The 20,349-nt window shown below is 37.7% G+C and overlaps 1 protein-coding gene across 2 annotated transcripts; it reads left to right on the top strand.

The window, feature by feature from the left end:
* Window positions 1-3,089: 3,089 nt before the first annotated feature.
* On the top strand, window positions 3,090-17,407 carry POU1F1 (POU class 1 homeobox 1; the record flags this gene model as incomplete). 2 transcript variants are annotated; one of them, XM_080919368.1, is made up of 6 exons in its annotated part: window positions 3,090-3,231; window positions 5,932-6,003; window positions 12,880-13,104; window positions 14,940-15,104; window positions 16,382-16,442; window positions 17,197-17,407. In XM_080919368.1, the coding sequence occupies 6 exons, from the start codon at window positions 3,090-3,092 to the stop codon at window positions 17,405-17,407; spliced, it is 876 nt and encodes a 291-aa protein (XP_080775494.1). The 2 variants fall into 2 exon arrangements, with proteins under 2 accessions (XP_080775494.1, XP_080775493.1); XM_080919367.1 differs by having other exon boundaries at window positions 5,854-6,003.
* Window positions 17,408-20,349: the final 2,942 nt, after the last annotated feature.

The raw sequence follows: 20,349 nt of genomic DNA, 5'->3' as shown, positions 1-20,349 counted from the left end.
AATGGTGACATCTTAATAGTTTGATAAAAGTCGATTTGAGTCTGAGATGACTCCGTGGTAAAAGCCAGGAATGGCACCATGACCTTGTATCTCTGGAACTTAGTAGTTGAGGCAGAGACAGGAAGACCTCAGGAGCTTGCTGACAAGCTGTTCTGGTTAAGCTATGAGCTCTAGGTTCACCAAAATACTGGTTTTGAAATGTAAAGTAAAGAGAAACTGAGGAAGATACCTAATATTGACCTGTAGCCTCTACCCATTACAAAGATGGGCTTATGTACTTTACCCCACATATCTGTATTCAAATACAAGCAGACAAACACACACACACACACACACACACATACACACACACACACACACACACACACACACACGTCAAAATTGTGGAGGCATTAACATTTTCATTCACAAAACAGAAAGTTTGCCATAAGATTTTGGGTCCTAGAAGTATTCAAGTAGCTACACTCATGAACTCTCAACAACATGGCTTCCTACACATGACCCTAATGATGATGACATCAATATACATAGTAAACTGGAAGGAGAAAAACTGAAGAGACATTAGCTCATACAAAGAACTACAGGCAACAAAAGGAATGCTAGGAGTGGGTCATAGTCATGAAGAGCTTATTGAGGTAATTGAGAAACTGTAATGGAGACACCTGTTTCCTATCTTTGCTAAAATGTCATGGTGTCATTCTAATTTATGTTTTTGAAAGATGTATTATGTTTAAAACTATTTTACTGATGAATTATGACTAATATTGCAATTTTATAATTTTATAAATCATAATTATTAAGAAAGTTTATATTGCTTGATAGGCAGAGTTTATGATACTTCTTTATTTAGTTGGCTGGCTTCAACAGATACAATTTTCATGATTGTATAAAATGACATTAAAATGATTAAAGTTGAATTTTAAATTCTGCTCAAGGTAATATCATTTAGTATAATCTTTTAGATGCATCATTTCCCCTCAAAAATCATTTTAATTTCTTTCTATAAGTACATTCAACTATACTTGCCTATTTCACACCTGAAAAAAAATTACCCAAATTCTGAAAGACTGACATAAATGATTTTGATTACCAAAAGCTTTCTCCTATTAGAGAAAACTAATTGTGCTTCAAATCAAAAATGAAAAAATAAATCATTTTTAAATACAGTATTTTCAGACAATATTTAATATTTACGCATTTTAATAAAATTCCCGTTAGGATATCTATTGTACTCATCAAAGTGTCCAAGATACTTGAAGATGTAGTCTTGTCAATAATAACAATAAACTTAGGGTTAAGTTATCAGAATTTATCTATTCTGAGTTATTTTAAAATATAGCTATCATTTCAGTACTGTTCGTACTTGCCATTACTGTTATTTTCTATGTTAGCTGTGCTGACACTGTTTATATAAATATCAAACTCACCACTCCTGCACTTGAGTAGGAAATGGCCCCATAGGCTGTATCTTCAACTAGGGCATTGTTTGTGGGGTTGATGGACACTTTAGGAAGTGGGGCCAGGTTGGCGGAATCAGGCCTTTTGGGGTGTGTTTTTGAAGGGCTTCTTGTAGCCCGACCTTTCCTATCTGTCCCTCTGTTTCCTATTGTGGTGAGAGTGTACCCTGATCTGGCATCGGTGACATTCTGTTTTATTTTATACCATAAGCAACAAAACCAACTTTAAACCAAGCAACAGAACAATATGACCATGGACTGAAACCTCAGGGTAGACATTCTTTATAAAAATTGTGCCTTTCATGTATATGCTACACGGACTAAAATCCAATGTACTATTCATTCATAGAAATCATTCTAATTAAAATTTCTTTAGGCTGATGCTTATGTGGGAAATAATTGTGTATGTTTAGACTTTCAGTCTCAGAATGTCAGTGTATCTGTGTGTGAAGTTTGTATCCAATACTATTTCAACATCTTTAGTAGAATTTCCCAAAGCCTAGCATGTGCCTCAGACTAGCTTTTCAAGGGTACATAGTGTGTCCCTTACAGCTATGGGAGGTCCACATCTAACTATAGAGAAATGTCACTGACTTGTCAGCCGCTGGGACTGTTAGCTCTTGATGGATAAGTGGAAATAAGGGATAGATGATGTCTCTCACGCTTGCCTTCTCTGCATATTATTAAGCATTATTAAAAACCTTCCCACTGTATATGTCAGAAAAACTTAAAATACTTCTCATATTGTTTATTTCAAAAACATGCATGGTGGAATTTAAACTCATAACTTGTTTATTTAAACTGACAGCACATGTATTGTCGTATTCAACGTCCCATGCCTTCCTAAGTGTTAACTTAAACATTATATTGTTTTTAAAATAGATTCCATCAGAGTGTGTGTGTGTGTGTGTGTGTGTGTGTGTGTGTGTGTGTGTGTGTGTGTGATGTGTGGGTTCACATGCTATAGCGTGCATGTTGAGGGCAGAGAACAACTTTGTGGAGTTAGTTCTCTCTTTCGATCTCCACATGGGTTCCAGGTAGAGAACTGAGGTCGTCAAGCTATGTGGATAGCACCTTGACCGCTGAACCACCTCACAGACTTCTAAGTACGCCATTTCCCAAAATTATCCAGTGTGTATCTACCTCATTCCATCCTACTTTAAATATTACTTAAGAGTTGGCAAAATGGTAAACATCTCATCTCTAAAACTTTTCTTATATTAGGAACCAAAGGATGCCTGTTTTTCATTGCCACACCATTACTTTGAGAAACACTTTTTCAAAATCCTTGACTCTTCCTCCAAGTTCTCATTTTTTGATGTCAAGTAAAGTTTCTGTTTTCACCTCCTCCTCCCTTTATACGTCACAGCCAGGTTTCCTCTTGGGCGCAGATAGCATTTGGGGAAGGACAGTTCGGGTTGACAAAGCAACACTCCTGGAGAAAAAAAAAACTATTAACATGTATAAATGGATTTCCTCGCAGTATAAATACTAGGCTGCACCCTCCTGGTGCCTCAGAGCTGCCCTGATGTATATATGCAAGTAGGAGAAGTGAGTCGGCCCTTTGATACAGTAATATAATAAAAGCGAACTGGCAAGCAGCGGGTCTTAGTTTTCTACTTTCTTGTGGGAATGAGTTGCCAATCTTTCACTTCGGCTGATACCTTTATACCTCTGAATTCTGACGCTTCTGCTGCTCTGCCTCTGAGAATGCACCACAGTGCCGCTGAGTGTCTCCCAGCCTCCAACCACGCCACCAACGTGATGTCCACAGGTACTGACCTCCAAGGCTGGGCCTACAGCTTTCAGAATGGATGCGATGAATCTTGTTAGTGAATAATCTCTTTCTTCAATTTCTCCCTTTTAGTTTGCTTTAGTTAAATATAAAGGATGTTGTAAAAGCCCAGTTACCTAAGAATTTTTTAAAAATTAATTATGAAAATCACTTATCTCTTTATTGATGTTATTTTAAAACCCAGAAGATCTATTTTCTGCATAAGCAAATAGTGAGCGAATTTTCCACTCTGAAAACAATATTAATAGAAATGTTTATTGATAGACATCAAAATGAAATATTCTAAAATAGTTTAATGTTAACTCGGTACTACTACTATATATTAAAATGTAGTTCATTTTAAATTATATTTGTTCCTTTCTTTAAACAACCATAAACTTATAAAAATAACTGAAAAATTTCCAACCCCAATTTAAGTAGCTTTAATGAATAAAATAATTAAATGCTTTATTAAAATTACATTTTAATAAATGCATAGTGTTAAATGTAGCAAACAAAGCAAGAGAATATTTAGACCTGAGAGAGTTAAACTTCTCAAGATTGAGTTCTAGGAATAACTTTTTAAATTTGTCTTTACTGAACATTCTAAAATAAAACACAAGCAAGTATATGTGAGTTGTGAATACATTTGTACTTTATGAAATAACGATTGGTCTCAAGTTAATTTACAGATGGCCAGATCCTTGGACTAAATTTCTTCCATGAAACAACAATCTGTGTTCACCTTTCACTTGCTTTAAGTGTTTTGCATCACATGTAGAAATGAAGGCTTATATTTGTAGAAATTATATTTGTATATTTGGATTAATATTCTTGTGTAAAACAATTAAAAATTTTTATGATAATTAGGCAGTTTGAAAACATATGTGAACATTTCTAACCCGTCACGGACTGGATTTTAAATAAGGAAAATGTTAGATATTTGGACTCAGACAACATCATTTATCTACTAAAGATTACCATAATTTAACCTGAAAGGTAACTTGGGCAGTATACTATATCATTTTAGATGGAAAAGACAATAAAAAAAGTAATTTAATTCTGCAATTGTTCTATAAATGATCATATATAATATGAATAATTACAGTACAACCATGCATTTAAAATAATATATTTTATAAACCGAGAATTACAAAAAATAATATTTTGTTTCTTTAATTGAATATAGAAAAATAATTGATTGGTAGCAAAATAAAATTTAAAAATGATATAACAAAATGATCTAGCTTTAAGTTTCATTGATTTATTTAAAATTCTCAACAATGCATTTAATAAATTACCCTGTTTTATTGAACTTCCTAAAATAAAAAAAAACAAATATCAAGTAACCTTTACAAGTTCTAAAAATACAAAATATTCTACAAAAATTTTTCAAATGATTTTAAATATTTATATTTTTGTATAGTATCATAGCTATTTACATATATAATTAAGTAAGAAATTATAAATAGTTACCTTAATGAAAACCCTTGTGTATTAAATGTGGTTAAAATTCATTGAATAAAAAATTCATTGAATTTTTAAAATGAATGCAGAATTTTTTCTGTGTTACCAATATATGGTAAAATTGTCATGTCTTTCAATATCAATTACAAACTGAAAAGTTTTGCAGATATTTACAAATAATTATCATGTATATTTAGACAAAATATATTTATTTTATGAAAGGGCATATCGTTACACAGCACCATTTGTTAATATTCTCAAATACTCCTAATCATATACTCTTATGTTATTCATTCAAAAACATTGGTTATGCTTATTATAATAACCTGCCTACAATATGATTATATTATAATATCTTATACTATCATTTTATATTATATTATGTTATTATATTTCGGGTAAGAGAGAAAAATGAGTAAGCAAATACACAGCGAAACTTTTTCTGGTAGATGTTTGATGAAAAATCTTGTTAAAATGTTGATTTGTGTTTAAAGCTTCCTGTACATTTTATAGTTCATATCTTATTTCTAGATGAGAACTAATTTGGGGAATTATTAATGATATTACGAGATTCAGCAAAAAGGAAAATTTTGAACTGACTTTATCATTAAAATTGCCAGCATGCCAAACAACTACAAGTCATGGTTTCGGTATCAACGTAATTGCACTGGACAGTGTCCCAGTACTGAATACAGAGGTCCTTTTAAGATTGCGTCTAAACAGGAAGCTATTTATTCACTATCTCTTTAGTGAAAGAAATTTGTAGAGAAAATGAGCAAAGGTATCTGCTATGACAATTCAGGAGTCATACCTGAGGTATTCGCTGTTTCAGAGGCATGCTCCAGATTACAGTGGGATGCATATTATGTTCAGGGCTGTTTCATGGCTGTGGTACATCTACACTAGATTGAATCCTCAAGAATTTTACAAACCCCAAAGAGCTGTACTTCACTATCCTCTCACTTCGCCACAACACGGATCACACATCAAATCTAGTTTGATGACCCTTGATGGATTTTATTTGCTTACTCAAAAACTCTCAGTGAAGAAAAAGAAAACATAGTACATATTGGCCTGCAGTTTTAAAATCGTGTAAATGTGTACATTTTGAAATGAGTAGAATGTGTCTTGAATCCTCATACATTTTCTTACCAGTCCCGTCTATTTTGTCTTTGATCCAAACTCCTAAATGTTTGCACACGTGTTTCTCGATGACAACGATGGGAAATACAGCGACAGGACTTCATTATTCTGTGCCTTCCTGTCACTATGGAAACCAGCCATCCACCTACGGAGTGATGGCAGGTAAGAAACACTACCCTTATGTGGTATAATTGGGGCAAACAGAGTTGGATTTCCCTGGCCAGAGGGCGCGGAGGGAAGACTGTAAGACGGAATTCTGGTCTTTTGGCTCGAAAGTTGATGGTCGATCTGCCTCTTTAGGAGTGTCTCCACCTGACGTCCACTAGAGCATGAGGATAGAAGGAACAACATGCAGATGGCCCTTTCTACACAGTTCTGCACTCCTGGGTTTCTGAACTTTGCACTGGCTTTGTTGTTACTGTTTATTCCTTTTCTTTCTTAAAAAAAATTTTTTTAAATCGTGTTAAATGGCTAGTAGCCACTTACTGCGTTTACAAGATTCCCTGCAGCCATACTATACTGGCTAGTAGACCCATGTGGTTACTTACATTGAAACGAAAGTTAATTAAAATTAAAATTTAACCTTTAGTTTCTCTGCTAAATAGGTTTCGATTCCAGTCGCCAATACTCTCGTGTGTCTAATGGCTACTCCACAAGTCACCAGTTTACAGAACACTGGCTCTGTCACCGTACTGCTTTTTGTGTACTTGATCCATAAAGAGAAATATAAGGTCCAAATTGAAGGCTTAGCCTGACACTCAGAGCCATTAGCAATGTCAGGACTTGGCAGTCCTGGATTGCTTCTGAGGCTTGACTGAGGTAGAAGGTGTGACACACATTTCAGTAGATGTGATCCACACCTCTTTCAAGCATAATTGTAACATGCTGGTGTCCTCTCTGTAAATACATCCAGAGAATGGCTTTCTACAGTTGGGAAGATCTGTGCTCCGAGTTTCACTCATGCACAGATTCAATACTTGATCTCAGGGCATGGCTGAAGGAAATAGTGTACTGGGTTTAATGAATATAGAGTGCCATTCACAGACTTGCATTCGTTTGTTTGTGCTGATGGAGATGCTTTATTAGACTGTATTTGTTATTACAGCCGCAAAATAACTCCCGTCAGGGACGGAGTGGAAAGGGAAACAGGAGCAGACAGATAGAAATTTTGGATTAAAGAGTCAAATATGAAGGGAATCTTTTGAACTTGACTCATGTTTGTCCTCCAAATGAACAATTACACACAGAGAGACAGAGTTATGCTTAAAATTTTGAGATGAAAAGGAAAAAAATAATTTAATTCATTAATCTATAATTACTCACTAAAACATTTACATTTTAAAATAAAACACTTCTTACATCTTGATAGACACCATTCTAAGTAAATCAGCATCTTACCTGTTATTGCAAAATGGAGGTTGTTATTCTTTCTTTTCAAAATGTTTTACTTAAAACGTTTTTCTATCAACCCTTCTCAGATCAGAAGGGGATAGTGACAATGTGGGGAGGAGAGGAGAGAAGGATTTTGGGAAGAGAGAGGAGCTGATATTGAGATGTAATATTAATGAATAAATTATTAATGAAAAATGTTTTTATAATAAATTTTGTTCATGTTCTTTTCTTCTTTTAAAACTCTCGATCCTATCCCTCAGTGTTAAAGACTAGTGACCTTAATGATTGTCTATAAATGTTTTTCTTTAAAAATATATTTTTTTAAATTTTATTTGTATAGTGCTTTGTTCCCATGGATGTCTGTGCATCATTTGCACGCATTGCTCGCAGAGGCCAGGGAAGGCTATCAGCTCCCCTGGAACTAGAGTTGTAAGTGGTTGTAAGCCACCATGGCTCTTGGGAATATAGAAGAGATTCTCTAGTTCTCAAGAAGAGCAGCCAGTGCTCTAATCCCCTGAGCCTTCTCTCCAACCTGCTGTTTCTTTTTAATGTTTAGTGAATATCTACAGCTAAGGCTTTTTCCCTTTAAAACTTGTCACTTATATACAACTGAATTAATCAGTATTCCTAAACAAAAAGAACAGCTTCTACACTGACAATATTTGCCGAGAATTAGTAACATATGTTCAAATAGCTGTCAGAGGTGTGAGTGGAATGGTTCGTTAGCCTTCAGAGAACCTTGAGGATCTAAGAAAGAGTTAACAGCACATGGTCATAGGCTGCTCGCTTCTGGGGGTGAGCTCTGTCACCGTGAGTGCCAGGAGTCCCTCCCTGCACACCTTCAGTTTCTATATTTCCTCAGAGAGAGGTGCCATTTGCCCTTTGACTTGAGTTAGCATGAAAAATCAAACCAATCAACCAAACCACCCCACTTATATATACATACACACTTTCACACTCACATATATGCACTTATTCATACACATAGACACAAACATACACAACCACATATACATGCACACCCACACAGACCTACACACACACACACCAGCCAAAGAGAAGTGGCTAATGATTCTTGCCCTAATTCCTTTGGGTACCATCTCCCTTGTACTGAATCAATGTGGTCCACGGTTATCTATAGAGTGTAAAGCCACTCTCAGAGTCCTATAATGCAGCCTGCGCAGTAGCACTGGAGACAACAGGCCAGGGTCCCATTAAGGCACAGCTGACAGTCCTCCTCATCCTCTTTTCTACTCCCCTACCCCCTAATCTCAATATAGTCAAAGAGAAAGGACCTGAGAAAGACTTTAACAGATTCAAAGTCTGGTTTAGTGACATCATAAACACAATTGCCATACCAAGATTTAGAGGCATCATAGTAGCCTTCAAATTAAATTATATTTTGTCACTAAAATGAAATCACACCATGGTGCAGAGAGACCGTATTTGAATAATTCTGGGAGGAATGTCATTAAAATATTATATGCTTTATCATTTGTCAGTATGTCTGGTTCTTGACATATATTCGGCATTAGCATGCACTTCATGACAGATTAAATCTTAGGCAATCTGAATTTCTTCTGCTTTCATTCCCAGGGAAGATGCACAAATTGAGTCATAAAATACAACCATTCAAAAATGAGGAACAAAAGGCATAAAAACAAACCAAAGCAAAAAATATTAAAAAGACAATAGAAACATAGCTGTGTCATTTGGGTTTTCTGAAACATCAGCCTCACAATCCACTGAGGCATCTTCTGGGCAAGCTGGGTGTCTTACAGCCTATGAAGGGAAGCTGCTGAAATTACTGTTTCAAAGAGTGTGGAATTTTTTTTATTTGATTCTTATATTACTCATATTCTGATGCATTCACTTTAGAATTTTGTTAAATTAGCCCACTGGGAAGGACAAGCTATAGAAATTTTTTTCCAGGTTGCTGTGGAAGAATTAAATCCTGGGATGAGTTCCAGGTAGCCCAGTCTAGGCACCAGTGAGCTAGGGGATTACTGGCTGGGCTGGAAACAGCAAAAATCTGCACTGTTAACTAATGAGACTGCCTGCCCTCCCAGGCTCCAGGTGCCGTAGATTTGCATCAACTCAACATTCTTTTTGTTGCTCTCCTCAGATAGTAAGTGACGATTTACTTCTTCCTGTCTACTCCGAAGTGTTTAGATGTAATGTCATCAGTCTTCAGTATAAATCACAGGAGGCGATGACAAATGTTCTTCACAACCTCTGCTTGAAAATACAAAAGGAAGCAAATCACCTGAAACTAAAACAAATAAACAAACAAAAACTCACCTCAGCATTTGAACTCCTGGGTCTCTGTGTTTGCTTCCATTCTCAGCATGGAAAGCAGACCGGAGTTTAGGAAGCATGTGTGAGAGGTGATCTGTCCCCCATGTCATGGAAACTAAGAATGCCAACCTTGTAACAAAGAACAAGAACAAGGAACCAGCATGGGCATGTGGCACAGCAGCTAAGCTTCCTCAGAAATGGAAGGCAAGCTCTTGTTTTAGAAGTACATTTTGAACACAAAAGAAAAAAAATATGTTTAAGAGTGTAACAAAATGATAGAAATCTTCTCATTCATTCCTTTCATTTTCCCTTTAACAACTTCTTCTTCTTCTTCTTCTTCTTCTTCTTCTTCTTCTTCTTCTTCTTCTTCTTCTTCTTCTTCTTCTTCTTCTTCTTCTTCCTCTTCCTCTTCCTCTTCTTCTTCCTCCTCCTCCTCCTCCTCCTCCTCCTCCTCCTCTTCTTCTTCTTCTTCTTTTTCTTTTTCTTCTTCTTCTTCTTCTTCTTCTTCTTCTTCTTCTTCTTCTTCTTCTTCTTCTTCTTCTTCTTCTTCTTCTTCTTCTTCATTTATCCTTTCTTCCTCTCCTTCTCTTGTCTTTCTGTTTTCCCAAGATGATAGGTTGTCCAGGGAAGAGTCATTCTGAAGATGGCTGGCTACTCCTGTGGAAAGGCTTCTGGCAGCACTGTGGTGCCTTTGCCTTCCAGGTGATTCCCAGCCCCTCCTACAAAGAGCAAGGTTATAATCACCCTAAGTTTCTCTGCCTCAGCTACCCCACTGTACTTGTAGCAAGACAGTGAGTGGTTCTGGGTTATGTGGAAGCATGTGGGCCTGGCGGTGTGCCAGTTAAACTGGTTTTGTGATACAGACAATGGATGAGTTGTCTCGTATGCACAGTATGTGCAGTCTTCAAAGAAAGGATCAAAGATCAAATTTGAACATATGACTTGCTTGTAACATGCGTGTAAAATAGGCAGAATGAGTGGGAATATTTAAATATTTGTTCTAAGACACAGTCACAGAGCAGGCTTGCATTGTTGAGTCTTCTTTTTAAAAAATGTTTAATCTTTTTTTTTACAGTCCAGTCATTATCCCCCTCTTGGTTCATCCCTCATCCCATTCCTCCTCCCATTGCCAAGATGATGTCCCCATCCCACCAATCTCACCCCATCCCCCAACCTCCGAGGATCCTCAAGTATCTCCAGCGATAGCTCCATCTTCTCTCACTGGGACAAGACCAGGCAGTCTTCTGCTGTACATGTGTCAGGGTGTCATTATCAGCTGGTTACGCTGCCTGGTTGGTAATCCAGTGTCTGAGAGATCTCGGGGTCTAGGTTAGTTGAGACTGCTGGTCCTCCTACAGGGTCGCCTTCCTCCCCAGCTTCTTCCAGCTTTTCCTAATCCAACCACAGGGATCACCAGCATCTGTCCATTGATTTGTTGTAAGTATTTACATCGGTCTCAGTCAGCTGCTGGTTGGGCCTCTCGACACCGCCATGCTAGGCTCCTGTCTGTAAGCACACCATAGCTTCAGTAATAGGGTCAGGTCTTGGAGCCTCCTCTTGTGCTGGATCCAAATTTGGGCCGGTCACTGGACCTCCTTTCTCTCAGTTTCTTTTCCCTCTTGGTCCCTGCACTTCTTTTAGACAGGAACAATTCTGGGTCAGACTTTTTGACTGTGGGATGGCAACTCCATTCCCTGACTTGATGCCCTGTCTTTCTACTGGAGGTGGGCTCTACAAGTTCCCTCTCCCCTCTGTAGGAAGACTTACTTCATCTAAGGTCCTCCCTTTGAGTCCTGAGCCTCTCTTACCTTCTCCTTTGTTCTTTTCTTTTCTTCATAGTTTATATATTTATATTCCGAATGGTATCTCCCTTCCCAGTTTCCCCCTCTCATCCCTCCTCTCCCTGCTTCTATGAGGATCCTCCCCATCCCCGTTCCACCCACCCACCCACCAACTCCCACTTCAACATTCTGGCATGCCCCTACTCTGGGAAAATGAGCCTTCACAGGACCAAGGGCTTCTCCTCCCATTGATGCCAGACAATGCCATCCTCTGCTACATATACAGCTGGAGCCATGGGTCTCCCATGTGTACTCTTTGGTTGGTGGTTTAGTCCCTGGAAGCTCTGGGTGGGTGGGGGTGGGGGGGAGGTCTGGTTGTTGATATTCTTGTTCTTCCTATGGGGTTGTAAACCCCTTCGGCTCCTTCAGTTCTTTCTTTAACTCCTGCATTGGGGTCCCCATGTTCAGTTTGTTCTTTAAGGCTGCAGATCCTTAACCTGAGATATTGTCAACTAACCACATGGAGGTGAGCAACTTGCTCCATGGTATGGAGGGCTAAGTCAGCATGTTACAGGGCAACCTCTACTTCTGTTCCCTATGCCTGCTTTGAAAGATCCGTCTGTTTTCTGCCATGTGCACCACATATAAGACATACAGAACAGCTCAGAGAGGCCAACATGGATCAGTAAACACTGTGAAAACCTGAGGGAGTGTTTGCACTAAACACTGAAATCTGTAAAATATTCAGAGTATTCCTATTTACTAGGACATACTGCAATGAAGTCAAGCCAACACTGCAAACTCTATGAATAATTTCCTTTTGGGTCTAAAATTATCCCCCCTGTTGGATTTTACTTTTGCTTTTCTTTAAGTAATTTTGAAAAAGGAAGCTGATTTCATCATATTGTATCTTTAAAAAGAAGCATGTCACAAGATTTTAATAGAGCTTCTAAACTTACCTTTGGTTTCTCTGACTCATTCAATTGACGTAAAAATAAGGTTATCTGTCTTTATTATGCTTAAAAACCATGCTCATTTTCTATTTGGAGTTAAGCACTTAGTATCAATCCAATAGTGTTTGTAGTACTGTAAGATTGATTTCCCAGTTATAAGAATTTATCTCTATGGCATATAGTCCAAGTACTTCTTGCCTTGATTATAGCACTTGTTAAGAGAACAGAGATCGGTGTAGACTATCTGGTTAGTATCACGTATCAGACTCTCAGGATTACATATCTTTTTACAAGAAGATGGAATCTTACACTCAGTTACTTAAGATGTTCTCCTCCTTTGACAGTAACTCTGGTTTTGTTCTTCGGGAGAAGGTGGAAGGTAATTCATTCCACCTACTCTGGCTTCTACTTTAGGAGACTGAGCATAAGGTAACTTGTAAAAGTTAAGACTATTAGTGTGGCATCCCAAGTCATCAGAGCATCTGGGAGAATGAGGTATCAGGATTACCAAGCTCAGGGAAGCCTGGGCAGTAAGACAAAATCCTGCCTTCAAATGCAAACTCATGTAAAGACAGACAATTACCAACAATACTTTCTTCTCTCTTTATCCACAGGCAGTTTAACCCCTTGTCTTTACAAGTTTCCAGACCACACCCTGAGTCATGGGTTTCCTCCCCTGCACCAGCCTCTGCTGGCAGAGGATCCCACAGCCTCTGAATTTAAGCAGGAACTCAGGCGGAAAAGTAAATTGGTGGAAGAGCCAATAGACATGGACTCCCCAGAAATCCGAGAACTGGAGCAATTTGCCAACGAATTTAAAGTGAGAAGAATTAAGTTAGGTACGCCTTTGTTGACGGTGACAGGTCAAACAACTTTTGCACGTCTGTACTCTAGTTACGGTGAACTATTTTATACTTTGATTGCACACCCGAGCCATATCTCATCCTCTATCTTTCCTGTGCATGCATTTAACTTAGTCCAATCAGGAAAACTAGAACAAACACAAAATCCTTTAATTCCTTGGAAATTTTTAATAGAGTCAAAGCATCAATTTTTTAAGTTAATGTCACTTCTTAAAATTTAGTCTACCTCAAAATTTGCTTTAAAATGCTCCTTTTACTCAATATTTGACTTGGATTTTTGAAGAGATACTTAGTTCATATGATCCGAAATGATGAAATACTGTGAATGACATCACACTGTCTGCTTGTTCTTCTTCTTCACCAGGGTCTCAGGTGTCTTTCTAGAGATAGGTAATTGCATTTTATGCAGACATATTTTAGAGACCCTTTCAAGAGTTCACTGGGGTATACCTAATAACTACCACCTTATAAATATAAACACATTAGTTTATTTAACTAGGTCCTTTACATCCTTCTAATGTCTTAGTACTAAAAACAGTGCCACAATAAGCAACTCAGTAAATGCATTTCTGCATCTGTATGAAACATGTGAATAGAAACTGTTGGTGTCAAATCGCTGATTAACCACAGATGTGTTTTAAGAGATGCTGAAAAACTCGTCGCTACTGGATTTTACCACCACACATACCTCTTCCGTTTCCAGCACAGGGCAAATGACTGAAACAAGTAGACAACATGGAAGGATCAATGTGCTCTTAACCGTTAGCACTGTATGAATCAGAAAACACAGGGACACTGCAGTGTGATTTTACTCAGAATGTTGCATTTCATTTCAAATTTTTGTTATTTGCTCCCGTTCTGTCCTCATTTCTATTTCCTTCTCTCCGAACTGCCGATTCAAAATCACTGCTCGTTTCCTATCGATAAGTATTTTTTAAATAGAATAACCGCAACAATTAATCGTGGCTCAAATTCATGAAAAATGCATTTTTAATGGGTGGGAATGATAGCTCAATCCTCTGAACTTGTGGAATGGACCATAGGTCATTGACTGTGAAATTTACTAATGCATATTGTATGCCATCATATTATACATATAGGTACATGGCCGTGGGCCCTGAAATAATATGTACTGGCCACATGTAAAAAATAGCAGGAGGCATCATTATCATATTTATTTCAATCCTGCTCCTACTGCCATGGATTTTAAAATTGTGTGTTGGCAGCTTATTATACCTTATAGTCTAGAAATGTTTGTGGCATCGGATGTCACTTGTTGGGAGATAGACGTGTTACTAAATAATATAATAAATCTGTTTGGAGTTATGCAAAACTGTAGGAGCATAGACAGCCTTTGTGAATGGCATATTTGAAGGTGAAGTAAGCCTCGGTCTTAGCTTCATTTCATGTAACTATATATTATTGAGAACATATTTTATTCTCTTATAAAACTATGTTGGATCTATCACTGTACATTTTACATGCTACAATTGATAGAGCAAATATTTTTATCATATGTCATATTTAATAATCATAAAAAATCAAGAATTTCTAGGCTCATTATAAAGTGTTAGGACGTACTCATGTCTGCTCCGTGCTACAATTGTGTGTACATGTGAGTCCCTCTTACTTTAAAAGTAATTTATTAACTAGAAAGCACTTTGCAGTTCTATTCTAAACCTAAATAACTCTAAATTGTCAAAACAGTAGAATTTTTAAAGAGTAAGTCACGTAGATGCAGTGAGTGATAACGGACCCCACTGATCTTCCTGGGGAAGCTGGACCTCACGCCTGATCTTACCCTCCCGCAGGATACACCCAGACGAACGTGGGCGAAGCTCTGGCCGCAGTCCACGGCTCAGAATTCAGTCAAACAACCATCTGTCGATTTGAAAACTTGCAGCTCAGTTTCAAAAACGCTTGTAAACTCAAAGCAATTTTATCCAAGTGGCTGGAGGAAGCTGAGCAGGTCGGAGGTACTGAAGCAAATGTCCTCAGCGTGTGCTCCACTAGGTTTGGCAGAACGCATGCCGAGACAGGGAGTTTGAATGTCTCTTAACTCTTTCGAATGAAAACTAAATATCTTGACAATAGGAGTAAACAATGTAATGTACGTATAGAAATAAATCCATGAATGCTGCATGGGGAAGCCTTCTAGTTAATGAGGTCCCAGCAGAGGGCTAAATATTATTTGACATTTACATATTTGGCTATCTTGGAGTAACTTACAGGAACTGCTTTTACAACCTCTTAATAATGTTCACACCAGTCTGTTAAATAAATACTATCAAGAAAAAACCACCTCTCTCTCTCTCTCACTCATCTCACAGGGATCTGAGGCCCTCTTCTGGCTTCTCAGGAACCTATATCATATGCCGTTACCTACACACACACACACATACACAAACACACACACACACACACACATACACACACTCACACACACACATGCTCTCACACACACTCTCTCACACACACATATTCATACATACACACACACAAACACACACACTCACTCACACTCACACACACACAAACACACACATTCACATACACTCACTCACACACACACTCTCTCTCACACACCCACATTCATACACACACTGACACACACACACTCACTCACACACACACTCACACACACACTCATACACATACAAAGACACACACACTCACTCTCACACACACACTTACTCACACATACACACTCATACACACACAAACACACACCCACACACACTCACACACACTCACTCATACATACACTCATACACACACACTCACACACATACTCACTCACACATACACTCACACAAACTCATACACACAATCATACACACACTCATACACACACTCTCTCACACACACACATACTGATACACACAAACACTCACACAGACTCACACACACACACACACTTACACACACAGTCACACACACTCATACATACACACACACACACACACACACACACACACACACACACTAAGAATTAGACTTGGACACATTTACAATGAGTATTCTAAGTCAAGGTAAAGGAAGGGTTTATAGAAAAAAATTATGTTTATGACATTTACATTTATTTTGCTTTAATACTTTCCCACTGTGCAATGTAATATAAAATGACCTACTTTAGAAACATTTAAGACAGAAAGGCATAGCCATAGTTTGCAAGACATGATTTGGAAAAACTGAAACCAAAGAATGATAGTTTAAAATTTCTATTTATTGTGCTCTACTTTCCACATTACAGCTTTGTACAATGAAAAGGTGGGAGCAAATGAAAGGAAGAGGAAACGGAGGACAACCATCAGGTATTCCTTTGAGATAATAAACGTACTAGAAAACCAAAAAAAAAAAAATAATAATAATAATATAAGAGGGACATAGTTATAAGGTGAATATAAACAATTGAAAAATGTTTTTAAAAATTTTATTTGTGAGAAATGAAGATGATGTTTTTAAACATTTGTTGGGCACATGTGTGTTGTTTGATTCATTCTTTGGACAGACATTTTGGTTAAAAATGGAAACAAAGTAACTCACTGCTGTCCTTGGAGATACAAGTCCTTGCTCTGCAGGTGCAGTAACTTATCTTCAAAACCAAAAGAAGTCATCAGGGTGTCTCAACAAGGTCTCCTGTGACCTTCTTCATTTCAACACGAAATATAATTTTTCGTGTTATTTTGGTTCTGGAAACAGTAAAAAGATTATCTAGGGTAATTGCCAATTACCCATTTCCGGTGTTATAAATAATGGGAACGACGAGGCAGGTGATGAGCAGGCAGGAGGAGTTGTGTTTTGAAAGGCTCACAATGTCTTTTCTTTGTCAAGAACTTGGTGCCCCCTTGTGGCTACAAGTGAAACAGAGAAATTTGTTTCCCTAGTTTGTGATACCTCTGTCTTATTCATAAACATAGATTTGGCTTTCACGCGTGCTTTTAGAATCTATGTCACTTCTTCATGGTAATATTTAGAAAATTAATCTTCATCGCATTCTTCCAAGAACGTTATTGAAAGAAACATAATTTTATCCCAACTCCCTTCACACTCCACACCTCTCCCCAGCATCGCAGCTAAGGATGCTTTGGAGCGACACTTCGGAGAGCACAGCAAGCCTTCCTCGCAGGAGATCATGCGGATGGCTGAAGAGCTGAATCTCGAGAAAGAAGTAGTAAGAGTGTGGTTTTGCAACCGAAGGCAGAGAGAAAAACGGGTGAAAACGAGTCTCAATCAAAGTCTGTTCTCTATTTCGAAGGAGCATCTCGAGTGCAGATAAGGCTTGCGTGCGGTAGCCCTGTGTGGTAGACTTTCCGTTCCTTTCTCATTTCAAGAAAAATCAGAAGTTACCCACTTGATTAGCTTCACAAACTAGATTAAATCAGTAATTCCTGCAGTTTTTGTTTCACTTTTCTTCCTTCCTTCCTTCCTTCCTTCCTTCCTTCCTCTCTCTTCTCTTTCTTCTTTCTTCTTTTTCTTTCTCTCTCTTTCTTTCTTTCTTTCTTTCTTTCTCTCTCTCTCTCTCTCTCTTTCTTTCTTTCTTTCTTTTTGATACAATTATCTAAAATGAGACATTTTATTTAATTGTTCTCAGAATTCATAGCATTCACTTAAATCCTAAAACACTACAGAGAAACTTCCTCACAATACCTCTTCCAAATCTGCCTCTGTACCCAACACACACAGAGGTGGGATAACTGGGAGAGAAGCCAGCATATATGCCACCATTTTAGTTTAAATTTCCTTTTGTAAGCCAATTTATCGTTTTTTAATTTTTACCCAGTAAAAACAGATTCTTACAGGATATTAAGCAGGGATGGTCGGAGTTGATGATCTACTGATGTCTCAGTGGTTAAGAGAATCTGTTGCTCTTCAGAGCATGTGGATTCCATACCGATCACCCACACAGCTCACAACTGTGTCACAGCATTTCCACAGGACACACCTATAGACAAAACACTCATACACATAAAGATAATAAATCTATAACCAAAAGGAAACGATATTGGTTTACACTTGGTATGCCACTAGAATTGTGATTTTTTTTTTTAAATAAGGTTTGAAGATCCAGAGGTGACTAAGAATTTTACTAACTGCTTTCAGAAATACTCTTCATTCAGACTCTACTGATATCTTTGAAATTCACACTTAGGACGCGTTTCTGGAAAGATCTGTAGGAATATTTGTGTGATGTCTGGTCTGTATTCTTTCATAGACATTAGCTTTCTGCTGCTTCGCTATAGAAAATATGTAAGCTGCAAACTAAACTCGCTGACAGAATAATCCTTAGCTTTTTGTTTTGTTTTGGTGGTGGGTTGAATCCTGAGCACAACCGAAATTTAAAAATCCATACTATAGTTTAGGGATCGCCAACCTATATCATGAATCTATCTGTGCGTAAGCAGCAATAGGGTGAGGCTACATGGTTACTTGCTGTCATGTTTCCAACGACGAGAAAGCACTCGCTCCTTGTCGATATGCAAAAACCATGCTAAAGGGATGGGCCACATAGTGGACAACAGCTTCAAATATGAGCGGCGCCAGCCAACCGGAAAACTCCTGTTTCTGAAGTCTCATTGTAGAAACTCACCTGAGGTTCCTTAGCAATGTATCAGTTTCCATAGGATTGGTTACATTTTCATTTATTAATAAAAGTTGGAAATATGGAAGAAATTTATTGAATCTTTAAAGATGAACTCCTTTGAACCTTGTGAGTAGAAACAACCTATAAAATGATGCAAATCTAAAACAGCGACTTTAGCATTTTTGAATGTCAATCTACTGACAATATTCATCTAACGTACTCTGTATAACACATGTTGAAATTAGATGAGGATTTATCAGTTAGGAATACTTACTAAATATACTATCCAGTGTCTAATTTTTTATGTTGTTAAACAGCACTGAAGCTGGACCTGGGGACAGCAAGCTTGTACTCTCCACAGCTCTCATGATCATCCTGGATCACAAACTCAGTTTGCCTAGCTACAATGTGGGTACAAAGTGAACTCAACCCAGTGAAACTGTATCTCAAATAAAATGAGGCCCAGGGGCATACCTTAGTTAGTAACAGACACTTTCTAAACAAAATATCCAAACCAAGGCACAGGCTCAACAACCAATATGCATTGGATAAAATTTATAAATTTCAAATAATTGTCTCATATGCAAGCACCTCTGAATAATTATTTTTAAACTGCTCAAAACACACACCAGTTTGCAAATGGCAGTATCATCAGACACATATGTGCACTCGTCCATACACAAAAATTCACATTGAATTTTGAAACCTGTAATAGAAGCAAAATTGAATGCAATGTAAATGGAGACTTTCAAATTATAAATATGGATGTGGTGGCACGATTAAGGGACAAGCGTATGACTGCATTGGTCTACGCCATCTTTTCAAGCATAGACCCCATTAGTAGACTCAGTTGCATCAATGCATTTTGAGACTTTTTTCTAGCTATATTTAATATTTTATTAGATTTTAACCTTTAAAACCGAGAGGCTTTGTGTCATATAGTGTCCTAAACTGCAATTAAGGAAATGATAAATGCAACTTGCTGCTACTGCGCAGACTCTGGGGAATGAATACCAAAGGCTGACTTAAGATGCACAGACTCTATTCTATGTCCTTGTGGGCTATACAGTATATGCCGCCAGGAATCCAGGGGGGAAATCATTAAAATGCAAAGGTATGTTCTTTGCTTATACTGACATTCAATATTACCTAGTAGAAATGGCTGAAAAACACATTCATACAATGTAATTTTTATCGCTAATGGTGGAAAGATTTTTTTGGTGATGTACTTTCAGAGTTTAGGAGATGGGAGTGGATGTCTTCAAGGTCCTGAAGGATATTAGAGCACGTCTTGAGGCCTGTTATTATTCCTTATAATAAGGTTATAAGAACCATTCTAAGGCACTTTTGGATTCAACTTCTACAAAGTCAAAATTGGAAAATTAAACCACTGCTGCTGTGAAACCGTTTTGTAATAAGAAGAAAATCAGAGGTCTTTTTCTAGACCAGGACAAGCCTTGCTAAACAAAGGGGTATCTTAAGTCAGAGCATAGTTTTAAATTAGGCGTGTAGAAATTAGGCCAGAAATGTGGACATTGTGCTTGAGGGGAGGAAGGCTGTTTCTAAGGGCATTCAAAGGGGAATCATAAAACATACTTTACCATTAGAAGTCAAATAACAAAGTATGTTAATACCAG

Source organism: Micromys minutus (assembly GCF_963924665.1).
Source record: "Micromys minutus genome assembly, chromosome: 7".
Taxonomy (NCBI): Eukaryota; Metazoa; Chordata; class Mammalia; order Rodentia; family Muridae; genus Micromys; species Micromys minutus.
This window is presented reverse-complemented; position numbering and strand designations above follow the sequence as displayed.